This window comes from Citrus clementina, unplaced genomic scaffold, assembly GCF_000493195.1.
Source record: "Citrus clementina cultivar Clemenules unplaced genomic scaffold, Citrus_clementina_v1.0 scaffold_1, whole genome shotgun sequence".
Taxonomy (NCBI): domain Eukaryota; kingdom Viridiplantae; phylum Streptophyta; class Magnoliopsida; order Sapindales; family Rutaceae; genus Citrus; species Citrus x clementina.
Window position 1 is genome coordinate 13,582,764 of NW_006263303.1, and position 15,724 is coordinate 13,598,487.

General features: G+C 31.6%; 1 protein-coding gene across 1 annotated transcript in view; it reads left to right on the forward strand.

Moving 5' to 3' along the window:
• The window catches only part of LOC18056065 (probable auxin efflux carrier component 1c), a 4,161-nt gene extending 3,459 nt beyond the window's left edge, over window positions 1–702 (forward strand). The window contains exons 5-6 of the mRNA XM_006451559.2: window positions 232–308; window positions 426–702. Coding sequence (XP_006451622.2) covers window positions 232–308; window positions 426–492 — 144 coding nt within the window. The 3' untranslated portion in view covers window positions 493–702. The remainder of the gene's footprint in view (window positions 1–231; window positions 309–425) is intronic.
• Window positions 703–15,724: the final 15,022 nt, after the last annotated feature.

Consider the following 15,724-nt stretch of genomic DNA (forward strand, 5'->3'; position numbering starts at 1 on the left):
GTCATTTAGACATTATAATATACAATAGAAGTAACAAAGAACAAACAAATTAAGCACGCATGCTGAAGTTACCAACACCATCATCTGTGGAAAAAAAAACTAATCTAATGTCTATAAGCAAGAACTAATTGTTAAAGTATATAAATGAAGACCAAACAGGCATCTGTACATTTGCTAACACTTGTCCGTTTGCCTTTCATGTTCTTGGAATTTTTTGGATTGCAAAAACAGGCAGCTCTCCCACAAGGAATTGTCCCCTTTGTCTTTGCAAAGGAGTACAACGTACACCCTGATATTCTCAGCACAGGGTGAGTATATTTTTTCTGCACAAAAATTATAAGATTTCTTTTTTCCCTACTCTTTTATCTTATTGTTACTATTATTATCATTATGGTTATTCTTATCACTTACTTTTGCTTTTGCAGAGTCATATTTGGGATGCTAATTGCACTGCCCATAACCCTTGTCTACTACATCTTGTTGGGGCTATGAGGAGTGGCTGATGATTACCATGATTTCTGGTTTCCATGCAAAACCTATTAGGGTAGTATTGCATCAACATATCCAACGGTCGAAATTGAAAGAAGGGCCAACTTGAAGTATTAATTTCTGAAATGGTTTTACTTTTTCTTTTTACTAGTAAAATTGTAAAATCATGTTTGTAGTACATTTATAAAAGGGTATTTCTGTAGTTAATTATAATTATCTCATTAATTATTCATGCTAGTTGAAAATGCAACAAAGAAGAAATGAATGTGGCTAATCAATTGATGCCTATATAACGGCCTCGCAATTTTAATAGTAAAATTGTAAAATCATGTTTGTAGTTCATTTATAAAAGGGTATTTCTGTAGTTAATTATAATTATCTCATTAATTATTCATGCTAGTTGAAAATGCAACAAAGAAGAAATGAATGTGGCTAATCAATTGATGCCTATATAACGGCCTCGCATTTTGGGATAATCTTTCATTTTAATGCCCAAACTTGCTTGGTAATATTTCGGTGCATATTATATCATAATTAACTTGGAATCTCATAGTTAATCAGACACTAGTAAATCATGCAATGCGATTTCAAGCTTGTTTGTTATAATATCTCTTTTAACCCAATGGTGAAAACATTCATACAATCGTGATAGAATGCCAATGGAAAAGAAGAAACGCTAAGCAGCCAAGATTCTTTCCTAACAGTTAATATACTGTGTTTGTTAGTTGTTTTATTACGCTGGAGACGCCAGCCTCACCAAAGCTTACAAACCATGATCAAATATAGAGAGGGAAAGAAGCATGCCAAAGAGTGAGAGAAGCAGGAAAAAAATGTTTAAAGCTGAATGATTGTCCTTCAACGAGGCTTTGCCTTTATACTAGTTCAAGAATACAAAAATAATGAGTAACCAAAACGCCATAAGAATGAATGCTTGTCAAATAAGGAAATAAAAGTTGTACATGTACTATAAGAAAACTCCTTATTCTTTTTCTTTTTAACCTGTTTCGTAGATAAAATTTAAATTAATTTTTTTATTTTACACCTCTTTTGTAATTAAAAATTCGAACCGTCTACTAAATAAAATTACTTTAAAATTATTTATTAATTTGAAACTAGAAAATCAAATTACTACTACGTACAAGTAGCACTAAGAAAGATAGATCATGCCGACACGAACAGCCACTAAACGATAGGCGCGCATGTCGTGCACAGTCAACTGTATGCCTTCGATCCCACAATGATGAGGGCGTCACATTCATTTCGTAAAAGAAAACATTTTCCTTTTCTAAAATGTGAACCTTTTCAGTGGTTTATGTTAGCAAATCGTTTAAATTTATGGTTGAGTAACTGTGAACCATGAATAATTTTTCATTCACTAAAGCATGCCTGGAATGCGAGAATGATTATATGTTACTTCATAAATAATAGGTTTGGTCAAAAATAACATGCCATTTACCGAAATCGTAAAAAGTTAATGGATGACTATGAAAGGGCCGATAAAAGAAGAAAGATTTTGTAGTGACATTATGCTTATTGAGATTATAATATCAATGATAATATATGATTTTTGAGAGCCATGATTTAAGAATGTAAATAAGGTAGTGCACTGAGGGTCCCCCCATTACAGGATGGATGTGGACCTCTTTCGAATATTGGGAGACAATAGTCACATCCAAAGTTTCTTCTCCTTTCCTCCCTCTTCCTTTCATTTCTCCTTATTCTTTTACATACACATACTGCCTTTCCTTCACACCTTTCCTTTTCACACTTTAGTATATATATGTCTGGTGCTTTGTATTTATAAACATCCGATCTTATTAAAATAAGCGTTTCATGTGCTAGCTTATGACTTAAAACAGAAGGCTGCCACCAAAAAAAGGCATCCTAGTTAATTTTCAAATATTACAATATCTCTTTTTATTTGATGAATTTTCTAATTTGGTATTAGGCAACACTACATTGTTATTATATTATTATTTAGATGGGTCGACTATCATAAACTTAAGGGGAAACTACACGCATTTGCTAAAGGCTATGTAATGAAAAATAAAAATCATCGATTCAATGTCCGGAAAAATAATGAAAAAAGATGGGAGACAACAAAGCTATAATTCGGGCCCTCTCTCTACCATTTATATTGTTTGAGTGTTGCTGTATTTTAACTCAAAATTGATATACTGTTGGAACAGAACTACACCTTCAGGACATATCATAAAGTTTCCAAAAAAAAAATTACCAAAAAATATATTTAAGTCATTAATGCATCAATCTTTAGGCATGTAGATGTAGTTCCGAAAGAATAATATTTGTGATCCTAATATTTGAGTTATAATTTGAATTCTAATATTTTATTTCATGATTAACACAAGAGAGTGTACATTTAATAAATGCGAAAATCATAATTTTATAATCACAATGTTAATAATACTAACAACTTTGTCACGTTTACAAATTCTAGGTCCATTTTAGGAATTATTTATTTTTATTTGTTTTTATGTGTGATTTTTATGTTTTATAGGGAAATCCCTAAATTCATGAATTTTTTATGCTCATATTGGAAAGTGAATGTTAAATTTAGATTCTAGACACTCAAAAACCTAAGAGTTGTTGGAATTTATCACATCAGATTAGTACTTCAATGTTACGTTAATGATTTTGAAAGATTAAGATCGTTATGTGTCGGAGCTCCCATTCACCCCATTGCTTCAGATTTAGTACAAATTAATTTATTAATTCAACCACCTTGACAAAAAGAGCCAATAGAGGGTTTCGATTTCACTTGAGTTATGGTAATTGGTTAAGTTGGATCCCTCTATAATGCACTACATTGGTTATAATTTTTTACCATTGGATTATATCATTAAAGCTCATTTAAAGGCTGTGGTTGCAAGCTCACCAGAGTTACCATGTAAATGTCCACATTTGATCAAAACAAGAATTTGGCCAATATTAAGGCAAGCACAAACTATGTATGGAGTTTTTATGTGAGTTTTGTAGTGAATTTTAGTGTGAGTTTTATAGTGAATTTTAAGGGAAAAATGTAGTAAATAAAAAGAGATTTTCTCTTATCTCTTGGTTTCAATTTTTTTTAGATTGTGTTTTACAAATTAAGTTATCAAATAAATTAGTGTTTTGCTTGCCAACAAGAATGGTTAATTGTTGAGTACTGGAGAATGAATATTTATAATGGATAAAATTGTCATTTTGCATTCCAAGTCTCACTAACATTTATACTTTTATATATTTAACTCTTTTTAAACTTTGATTGTGTGTTATATTATAATTTGAGTATTTTATGTGTTTTCTTATAATTTGACTATTTTATGATTTCAGGGGTGTTTTTGTCATTTCACGATTAACGAGAAATAGGAGAGCAAAACTTATAGTATTTTTTTAGCTCAAAATAGCTAAAAACCTTATGAAGGACATAAAAGGTATTGTAATTTTAGGATTTTGGTGAGGCTTAATTGACGTGCCAGCATCCTATTGCATTGACTGATGATGTAGCAACATCCTATTAGACTGAAAAATGAGCTTACAATACATGAAATACACTAAATCAATGCTAGTTGATTTTGCATTGATTGATGATGTGGCATCACATTGTGGGACCGAAAAACACACATACATTACATGCAATTCATTGAATCACAGCCTTGGTAACATGTTCCATTTAATCATAGTTTGCCATGTGGTGTAATCCTGAGCATCCGAGTAGGGGAATTCCCAATTTGATAGCTCTGAATCCAAATTTGAGCTTCATTTGTGTAATTCTCACTCTATGTTGTATTATCTATGTATTTAAGAAAAATACTATTTTACCCCTAATTCAATTATGGGTGGCTAATTTAGTTTCAAGCTGTTGAAGGTGAAGCCTTAACATGATCTTTGGGATTAATTTAGTAAGTTTATTAACTCTCTCTCTTTGATTTATATGAATTGTTTTAACTCATTGTTGATAGATAGTAACAATCTTGTCTAAATTTTGCACGATATATCAGCTCCCTAGTATCATTACTATTTGACACAATGAGCACTTTACACTATATTTATTAGCGAGAAACTCCCCTCTTGTATTAGTGGTTCATCCCGACTCAGTGTTGACAGAGAATGCATTTAATTTATTTAGTGGACGGTCTTGCCACATTGTCAACAGTGGTTTATTATCATCTAGTATAACGTGTACTTGACACCACATTAGTAGAAGATTATTTCCCCATAGCACAATGAGTGCCTGATACCATATTTACCAGAATGAGGACAATAAGGAGTGAAAATATCTCTTCATAAATTAATTGGAACTAAAAATGAATATTAAGCCCATGGTAAAGTGTTGAGTGTGAATCCAGAGACTAATCATTTGAATTTTTTTATCTTTAATTTATTCTTGCCATCTTTTTAATTTAAGTCCATTTACTGCTTAGAAATCACATTTGACCAATTTACATATAAATCTGAAAAATTAACCTTACACATAATTAAATCTACCTCCTTGTGGGATCGACACCCTTCACCATTAATCCATGTTACAATAGATTTGTGCATTTATTAGTACAAGAAAATTTGCACAACAAGGTTTTTTGGCACTGTTATAGGGAAGACAAGTCATTTTAATTTGTGGAGTTAATTTGCTTTGTAAATATTATGTATATAGTTTTATGTGTAGGTTTTGAGTGTGTTTTCATAGTAAATATATAATAATGTAAGAAGGTTAGAATTGTAACATCTCCTCTCTCTTTTTATTTTCATTAGCCTTAATTTTTTTAATTTCTTGCATGCACTTTCGAAGGTCACAATCAAATAATCTAGAACCTATAGACCTTGAACTGGAAAAACACTTTCCACTCATAGACATATTGTATCAGAGGTTAAAATTGAGGATAAAATTGAAATGGATTTGAAAGAACAACCACAAGCACAAGGGATGCCATTTAAGAACTACTTCAGTCCATTAGATAATTTGTGCACGTTATGCATAATATAACTAAATGTAGCTGCTAGGAGTTTCGAGTTAAAACCTAGTGTGCTAAATTATCTCTCAACATTCTATGGCTTGGAAAACGAAGACGCACATAATCATTTGAATGATTTTCATGTTGTTTGCCAAACTTTTAAAGATGAAAATTTTACATATAAAGATGGTAAGCTTAGATTGTTTTCATTTTCTCTAAAGGATAGACCTCATTCTCGGTTTAATACATTGCCTGCTAATAGTATCACATCATGGGAACAAGTAGTAACAAAGTTTTTAAATAAGTACTTCTCAGTGCATAAAACCAACATTATTCACAGAGAAATCCCAGAGTTTTTGAAGCATGGGAGCTATTCAACAAGCTACTCTTGAAGTGTCCATATTATGAGTACAAGAAGTAGCACCAATGTCAATACTTTTTGGAAAGACTATTGCCATATGTGCAAGAATGGTTAATGATGACAAGTGGAGGTGACCTAATTTCTTAAAAAGCATAAAAAATTTAGTATCTCTTCTAGTGACAAGCAAACAATGCCTAGCAGCGATGCTGATAATTTAGGAATGTGAGAAAAATCAAAGGAGTAACTAAAGTCCATGTCAACGAGTCAAGATCGGCAATCAAGGAAGTCAAAGATATAGTTGCAAGACTTTCTCGCCAAATAGCATCATTGATGGCTGCCAAATCAACAAAGCCACATGCTTATAATCAATATGACTATGATTAATAACCATATCAAGCCAATGCCATTGATAAGATGAGAAAGTAGTCGAACTACAACCCTTATTCTAATACTTATAATATTGGATGAAAAGATCATCCCAACTTTTCATGATCTCACACATTCCAACAATAGGGAATAGTAGCTCCAGCTCCTTCAATACAGCTAGTTCGTCAAGTTTGTCAAATCTCTTTACCACTATTTAAACAGTACAAACATAATCAGAGCTACTTATAAACCAAACCACAGGAAGAGAGACTCCAAAATTTTAATAACATAACTCACTCTATTCTGGGACAACAAAATCACACCATTAATGAGCTATAGATTGAGATGAGAGCTGGTATACATTCATAAGCCTAATCGATTCAAAACCTCAAAAAGATGGTGAGTTAACTTGTTTATTTAGTTTAAACCTTGGCAAAGACCGTTAAGAAAGACAAATTCCTAAGCTAGCCAATGCCCAATCTAAAGGGAATACATGAAGTTAGTACCAGTTCGCCCTAAAAGTATGAAGAGGTCAAAGCCTCATAACCTTATGAAAAGGCAAAGAAGTCGACAACAAAGTGTAAATGTCAATGAAAAATACAACTCAAGTTATACCATTTGTTAACATGTATGTGTCTATAATGATGATTTTGATGATCACAAATAAGATTAAGAATGATTAAGTTTTTAAAAGCTCAAATTATTTTTCATACATTTTAAATAAATTATTATTTTGATAATATAAAGGTTTTATTTTTAAAGGAAAAGTGATTTCATGAAATTAGTTGTTTTTCAAGTTCATGGTCTAATTGAAAAAGTTTTGAGAGCTTTGAAATCAACTAGTATTGTGTAAAAACTTTGGAAATAGACTTATTTGTAAAGTTTTATGAAGATTTGGCCATAGTACAATTATATAAAGTTTTGGGGCAAAATTATAATTTTAAAAAATAATTTCACTGTAGCGATCACTGTAGCAAACAACTAATTGTTTAGGAGATAACAACTAATCGTCATCGAACCAAATTGAAGATTAACTTGTAAACACTGATGGCAAACCGACATCTAGAAAACGATGATCCGATTTTTGAAATTATCGCACAACGGTCACTTATTCAAGTTAAAACGACAATTCGATAAAGGCTAACAACGATCTGATTGTGTGCTGAAAGTCAATAACAACTAGTTTTCAGCTCCAACTATAAAATGACTCAATCAAATTCAAATCTAGAGAGTCTAAGAGTTATCATTGAGCTTTCTACTCAGTATACAACCATTATTATGCTTTAAAATTGTTCTTGTTTCACTGATTCACAGTTTGAGCTTTCATTTGTAACCATATACATTGTGTGTGAGAAATTCATTTGTAATCTTTATTTTTGAGTGATTGTAAGTGTTAGGATACACTTGGGTTAAGAGATTGAGAATAATCTCTTGTTGTAAAGGTCTATTGACACCGTGGAAGTCAATTGTAAGAGTTTTTGAAGCCTTGGAAGCTCACTTAGTGAAATCCTTAAGCCGGGTGAGCTTGGAGACGTGGACGTAGGCACGGTTGGCTGAACCACGTAAAAATCTCATGTTTGCTTTCTCTTACCCTATCTCTTTATTTTTCATTGCACGTTAATTTGTTTATTTCGAATTTGGTTGCTTTGTTTAAATTGCATTAAGTTTTAGTTGCTTAAATTTTTAGAATCCTAATTCACCCCTTCTTGGGTTGCCTAGTTAGTATTTCACCATTAGACTCTGAAGAATCATCACCAAAAGAGAAAGAAAAAAGCAGAATAGGAGAATATGTCCCTAAAGCCTCATTCCCTTAGAGGTTAGCTAAAGCAAAGAAGGAAAATTCCTCTGGTGAGATTATAGAGATCTTTAAATAGGTAAGTGTTAACATCGTTTAGCTTGACGCTAAAAAACTAGTGCCCTCTTATACTAAGTTTCTTAACGACCTTTGCACTAAAAAGAGAAGCATTTATGTTCAAAAGAATGTCTTTCTAATAAAAAACATTAGTTCTATACTCCAACACAAAATTCCTCAAAAATTCAAAGACTTAGGCTCACTTCACTATATGTAGTATTGGGAACCACATATTTAAGAATGCTTTATTGGACTTAGAAGCCAATGTAAATCTTTTGCCTTACCTAGTATTTTTGAAACTTGGATTGAGAGAATTACACCTAACTCTAGTTGTGTTGCAGTTTGCAGATCGATTCATGAAAATACCTCACAGTATTGTAGTGGATGTACTTGTCCAAGTAGAAAAGTTTTATTTTCTTATTGAATTTATTGTGATTGACACTCCACCAATAGAGGACTCAAGGAAGCACATTTCCATTATTCTGGGCCGACCTTTCCAAAGAATTGTCGATGCCTACATTCATTGCAGGAATGAAAATATAATGTTGTCCTTTGGTAACATGATTATGAAGTTGAATATCTTTAATATTGCCAAACAACCTCACGATGGAGATGAAAGAATTCTTGATATGGTTTTAATTAGAGAATTAGTTGATTATACTTTTCCGTCTAACCTTAGTGATGACTCTTTGCAAACATATTTAACTCACTTTGGTTTGAATTTTGATATTTACAGATCAATCGACGAGATCAATACCTTATCCAATTCTTTACCATCTATGGATACTAGTAAATAGAACTCAAGAATAGAGCAACTGGCACCAACGAGGAAGAAACTCAGCTTATTATTGAAATCACCACCAAAGCTTGAGTTCAAACCACTACCCAACATTTTGTAATATGCATTCTTGGGAGAAAGAAACACTTTGCTTGTAATCATTTCATCTTCTCTTGATGACAAGCAATAGAGTAAGTTGTTGGGTATTTTAATAGAGGTAAACAAGTATTAGGATGGACCATAGTTGACATAAAAAGTATAAACCCAATAGATTACATACCTTACATTCATCTTGACAAAAATGTTAAACCTACTAGGGAAATGTAACATTGACTAAATCCTAATATAAAAGAAGTCGTTATAGCTAATGTTCTTAAACTATTAAATATAGGTATCATTTACCGTATTTGTGATAATTCATGGGTTAGTCTTGTATAAGTTTTTCCCAAAAAGTAAGAGTCACAGTAGTTACCAACACCGATAGTAAACCAATATCCATTGAAGTAACTATAGAATGGCGCATATGTATTGATTATAGAAAATTGGATTCTGTTATATGAAAAAACCATTTTCCTTCACCATTAATCAATCAAATACATAATAGATTAGTAGGTTCTAATTTTTATTGCTTTCTAGATGACTATTTAAAATATAACTAGATTCTTATAGCACAAAAAGAACGAGAGAAAAACTATTTTAGCTTGCCCTTTTGGCACTTTTATATATAGGAAAATGCCATTTGGATTATGCAATGCACTTAACACATTTTAACAAGGCATGTTAAACTTTTTTTTTTAATATGGTTGAATATTCCTTGAAGTCTTTATGGATGACTTTTCTATTTTTGGTGATTCATTTGATCAGTTTTTGTATCATCTAACACAAGTTTTGCAGAGATTTATAGAGAAGAATTTGGTCTTGAATTGGGAGAAGATAAATTGTCTGTCGACAATGAACTTACTAAATTGATCCCATGGATTATGTTGATCACCATCAATCCAAGTTTAAAATTAAATTAGCCACTCATAATTGAACTAAGGGTAAAATGATAATTTTATGAAAGTACATAAAAAGTACAAGATTTAGTGAGAACTACACAAAATAGAGCTCAAATTTGAATTCAGGGCTGTCAAATTAGGGGGAGTCCTCTATTTACAGATACAATGAGTAAATTATGGCCATCGGATGAAAAAAATTCGAATACTTAGACTTGTACCATGTGGCAAGATCAGATTGGTTGGAAGACATCATTAGGTCATATAATATGCTACAACATCATCAGTCAATGCCACATCAACATTATTCAGTCAAATAGGATACTGCCATGTCATTGGTCAATGCTACATCATTGGTCAATGTCACATCAATATTTTTCAGTCCAATAGGATACTACCACGTCATCTTGTCAATGCCATGTTAGCTGGCCAATGCCATGTCATTTGGGCCCCACCAAAATCCTAAAATTATGGTTTTCAGCTTTCTGAACTAAATAAAGATGATATTTGTTTTGCTATCTGACTTCTCATTAATCATGAAATGACCAAATGCCCTTAAAATGCATAAAAGATTTAAATTACAACATATCTCACACAATTAAAGTTTAACAAATTTAAATACATAAAAGTAGAAATTTTAATGAAGTTTGGAGTGTAAAATGATAATTTTACCCTTTGTAAATATACATTTTTCAGCACTTAACACATCCTTCAACAAGCTCATTGGTAGTCCCTACCAATTAAGCGGTAGTATCTAGTAAAATCCAAACCAAATTGAAATCAATTTATAAACCAGAAATTCTATTCTTCCCCTTCGTTACTCAATCATCAATCAACAGTTTAGCAAACCTTTTTTTGTAATCAACGATGTTTGATATAATGATTATAGAGTTTGATTAAAATAAAGTAATACTTTCATACTTACCATTTCATCGATATTGCTTCCTTTGGTAGCAGGTTTATTTGTAATGTTTTACTAACCAACTCTAACCGTTTTATGTGAACACTCTCTGCTTGCTTAGGCATGAGACCCAGTTACTAAGTAAGAGTTCACGCAAGCTCGATCAACTCTCACCGTTTTACACAAATACCCTCTGCTTACTTAGGAAAGAGACTCGATTACTAAGTGAGAGTGTTTTGTTTCTTTGTTTTCTTTTTTTTTTTGGGTAAAATGACTACTGCCTTTGGTTATTGCTTGCGAATGAAATGAAATCTCAACTTACCACCACCACTAGTAGTCGTGTGTCTAGAATGGTCAGTTGAATCTCTCAAGATGGCAAAGGTAGACAAAAAGGTCAGTTAATAATATCGGAATGGAGAATTCCAAAATTTAGTTTTTTTCCAATTATTATTATTTAGACTCCAAGACTAAAAAGATGTGTGTCTAGAGTAACTAAACTTCATATTCGGCCATCTTTTTAAAGGATGCTTTTCTGTACTAAGCGACCTTTGACTTAAAAAAATAAATAAATAAAAAAGGTTAGTTAGAATACAAGAGCACAACTGTCATTTATTTCATAATTGTCAACTATTCCCTAATTTCAACCAAAACGAGACATAATCCTCAATGTCTTGAAAGAAAGAAGTAGAGTTCAAAAGACAATATCTGAATATCGCAATAGAAAATATTTACAAACAAAAAGTTAAATCTAATTTGTGCTTCTTAGTACTACTGCTACCATCATCAGTCGACTAATCCAACGCAAGAATCTTGGGATTTAGCTCTGATCTTTAAGATTCTAAAAGATCAAGTAACTCATTAGCAGTAGAAGCACAAAAAAAAAAAATTTTTCGCTGTAAATAAAATGAAATGATTCTCAATTGCACGGTTAATAAATGCTATCAAGTTATCATAAAAGTTATTAATATTTAACAAACTGATGGACTACTGATGAATGTTCAACTGGGCCCAAGAAGCAAATGTAATTAATGCTTCTATAGTTACAAGATCTTCGGCAAGAAAATGAAAGTGTCAGCTTGTTTTAGCATTTCGGTTATTCTTTCTTGCATACTTGAGACAACTAACTCCTCTCCAATTAGTGAGCCGAGCAAGCATCTTAGAGGTTTTAGGGCTTTTGGGATGATGCCTAGCACTTATCTTCCCCTAGTAAAAGCAACTTTTGAGACTAGCTTTGATAACCCCCAGTCACCTCCTCCATATACCAAGTGTAGTTTTCTTTCACCTATGACATGACCAAGATGCATAGTGCTAACATATATGTATCCATAATGTTGATTTTGATTATAACAAACAAGATTAAGAATGATTATGTTTTTAAAAGCTCAAATTATTTTTCATATATTTTAAATAAATCATTATTCTCATAATATAAAGGTTTTATACCTAATGGAAAAATGATTTTATGAAATTGGTTATTTTCAATTAATAGTCTAAATTGAAAAAAGTTTTGAAACTCTAGAAGTGGACTTATTTGTAAATTTTTATTAAGATTTAGCTCATAGTATAATTATAGAAAGTTTTGGAGCAAAACTATAATTTTGGAAAATAATTTCACTTTAGCAATCACTGTAGCAAATGACTAACCGTTTACTTAAAATGACTAACCGATAAATTCCAGAGAGGTATTAATTTATTTTTCAAGTCTCTAGAAATAAATGGCTAACCGATAACTTTAAACGGTGAACCGACTATTTGAAATCTCAGCACAACGGTCATTTGGACTACTCAAAATGGTAAGTCGATAGCAGTTAGCGGCAATCCGATTTCTCTTAGAAAGTTAACAACGGCTAGTTTTCAGCTCCAACTATTAAATAACTCAATCAAATTCAAACAAATATAGATCTAGGAGCTATCATTGAGCTTGCTACTGGGCATATACCATTATTGAGCTTTAAACTTGTTTTTGTTTCTTTGATTCACATATTGAGCATTAATTTGTAATCAAACACATAGTGTGAGAGAAAATTCATTTGTAATCTTTATCCTTGAGAGGTTGTAAGTGTTGGGATACACTTGGGTTAAGAGATTAGGGATAATCTCTTGTTGTAAAGGTCTATTGATACCTTGGAAGTCAATTGTAAGAGTTGTTGAAGCCTTGGACGCTTGCTTGGTCAAATCCTCAAGCTCGGTGAGCTTGGACGCCTGGACGTACGCATGGTTGGCCGAACCATATAAAAATCGAGTGTTTGCTCTCTCTTACCCTATCTCTTTATTTTTCATTGCGCATTAATTTATTTATTTCAAATTTGGTTGCTTAGTTTATATTGCATTAAGTTTAGTTGTCTAAATGTTTAGAATTCCAATTCACCCCCCTCTTGGGTTGCCTAGTTAGTATTTCATATAACTGCCATGACAAACTCTTTACATTTGCCATAATTAAACCTAGAAAGCACACCAACATTTTTGAGTTATCTGCGCGAAGTTACTGCCATTGAGACAATTCTGAAAAACTATTTATGAGTTGTTTGAAAAAGAAGCTCATATTTAAACTTAGAAAGCGCACAAACATTTTTGAGTTGTCTGCTCGAATTTGCTACCATTGGGATAATTCTAAAAAACTATTTGTGATTTGTTTGAAAAACAAAAGTTGGTATTTAAAGATCTTGGTGATGAATATAATAATATGCAATTGTATATGGGGTGGTGTATTTATCAAATGACGCGTAAAGTTAGTGGTTCAATGGTTAAAAGCAAAGAGTAAAAAGAAACAAACAATAATTAGATATAAAACCACATTATTGAAAGTAATAATGCAAACGATAAAAGAACAGTAAAATAAAAGGATATGTACTGGTAATTTTGATTGTGGCTAACATCTTCCTCTGGTTTTACATCTAGAAATAGCTCAAATGCCTCCCTCTATTGGTCAAAGATAGGCTTTTCATCTAGTTTTTTTATAAACTAGTAAACATGGTTGTTTATAGTCAGATTCCCGAAACTGTATCATACACATTCTTTCTATAACAATGACCATAACTAGGAAATTGCTCTCTATACGTATCCATTGGGATGTGCATAAAAAGTCAAAAGGGTGTCATCCAATGACTCTTTATTCAAGTCATCCCTAACTAATTGAGTGTTATCTTCCTTGTTACTAGACACCATTTCCAAATATTTACATGGAAGTCTTTTGCAATCAATTTAGGCACACGTATGACAAGAAACTTGGAGCCGTTTAGCCCTTCGTTTTCTTGAATAGTTTCTTTCTCATAACTAGGCATGTGGGCAAAAACTTTGGGAGGTAATTCCCTTGCTAATCGTACTTTAACTTTAATTAACCAACGAATATCAACGGGGGTGTTATTTCTCATAAGTAGTTGCAAGCATTCAGAAGCTTTGTAGATCGTGAGAATTACATTTTGAGGGAGAGAGGAAAATTGCTTGTGAAGCTTTGCAAGAATTGTGTTCCTATCCATGCCTTGGCTGGAGAATATTAGTTATTATGGGAAACTGATGGAACCGACTTCAATCGTCACAGAGTACTGCTATCCGCCACTTAACCAAGGTAATAGATGACAATGCACCAAATAAAAGAATTAATCTAGCAAAAACAAAGCACAAGTGAAAGCAAACAATAAAATAAAAACACACAATGTAGAAAGTGGAATGTTAACTCACCGCCGTCACTTTATTGAGGCTACAAGAAAAATGATATTTTGTAACAAAAATTTTAGTCATTGAATATAACAAATTAGTCACCTTGTATTTTATATGACGAAAAATGAATTGTCAGACATTAGTCGTGAAAAGATAGTCTTAATAAGTTCTAGTCACTTTATTGAGGCTACAAGAAAAATGATATTTTGTAACAAAAATTTTAGTCACTGAATATAACAAATTAGTCACCTTATATTTTATATGACGAAAAATAAATTGTCAGACATTAGTCGTGAAAAGACAGTCTTAATAGGTTCTAGTGACCAAATTGTTGTTGGAACTAAAGAATATACCTTTTCATGACTAAATGTTTTGTTTCTAATTAAAGTTTGAAAAGCCACAAATAGTATTAAAAAAATGTTCAAATAGTGGTTTGAAAAAATATATGCAACAACATTTTGTAGTCATTGAATGTTGCCTTCGGTGACGAAAATTGATCGCCTCCAATATTTAGGATTTGTGACTATTTCTTTTGTTACAAATTATAATTGTTTATTTTGTATCAAAAGATTGTTGGTGATTTTTTTTTCTTGTTGTTAAAAACACTTTGTGACTGAAATAATTAGTCTAAACAAGTAACGTAAACATGCATTATTATTAACAAATAAAAAGCTTTGAACATCAATAAACCAAAATGTGCAAATGACACTAAGATTAAATAAAAAACATAGTTAAAAACGTTTTACAAAGTTATCATGCAAATTTAATTACAAAATGTACAAATGTCAATGATTTAAAGTAATACATTGAGAAAATTGAAAACGATAACTAATTGTCTTGGTCCTTGATCTTTATCGATGAATTTCTTAAATGACGAGTTACTCTTCAAATGCTTTTTCTAGTTGTGATAAAAATTGCTTGTAGTTGTCTCTTATTGACTTCTTCAAATGCTTCCAAACTAATATACATTAGAGGCATCGGTCTCCAACTCATCCTATAATAAACACAAAGATAACGTATATAAGAAAAAAAAATTCATCCAAGGTAAAGTTAAAATAATAAATAATAACTTAATATATATATAATAGCAAACAATATATTATTCACTTTGTTGATGACTATGTATGTTCTTCAAATTCAAGAATTATTTAATAAGACAATAATAATTTAGAGGTTGCATCTCGGTACATACCTCGTAGTGCCAACTTAAATGCGACATCTGATATCCCCAAACTCAGTGTACATTATCTTGTATATACAACAAAACTATAATAGTAATTAAAGACCAAATGCTAATAGCATAATAAAATTAGTTCAAAGAAAAAAAGTCATTTATACAAACGACTCCGTGATAAATCCAAAGGTGGTAGCAT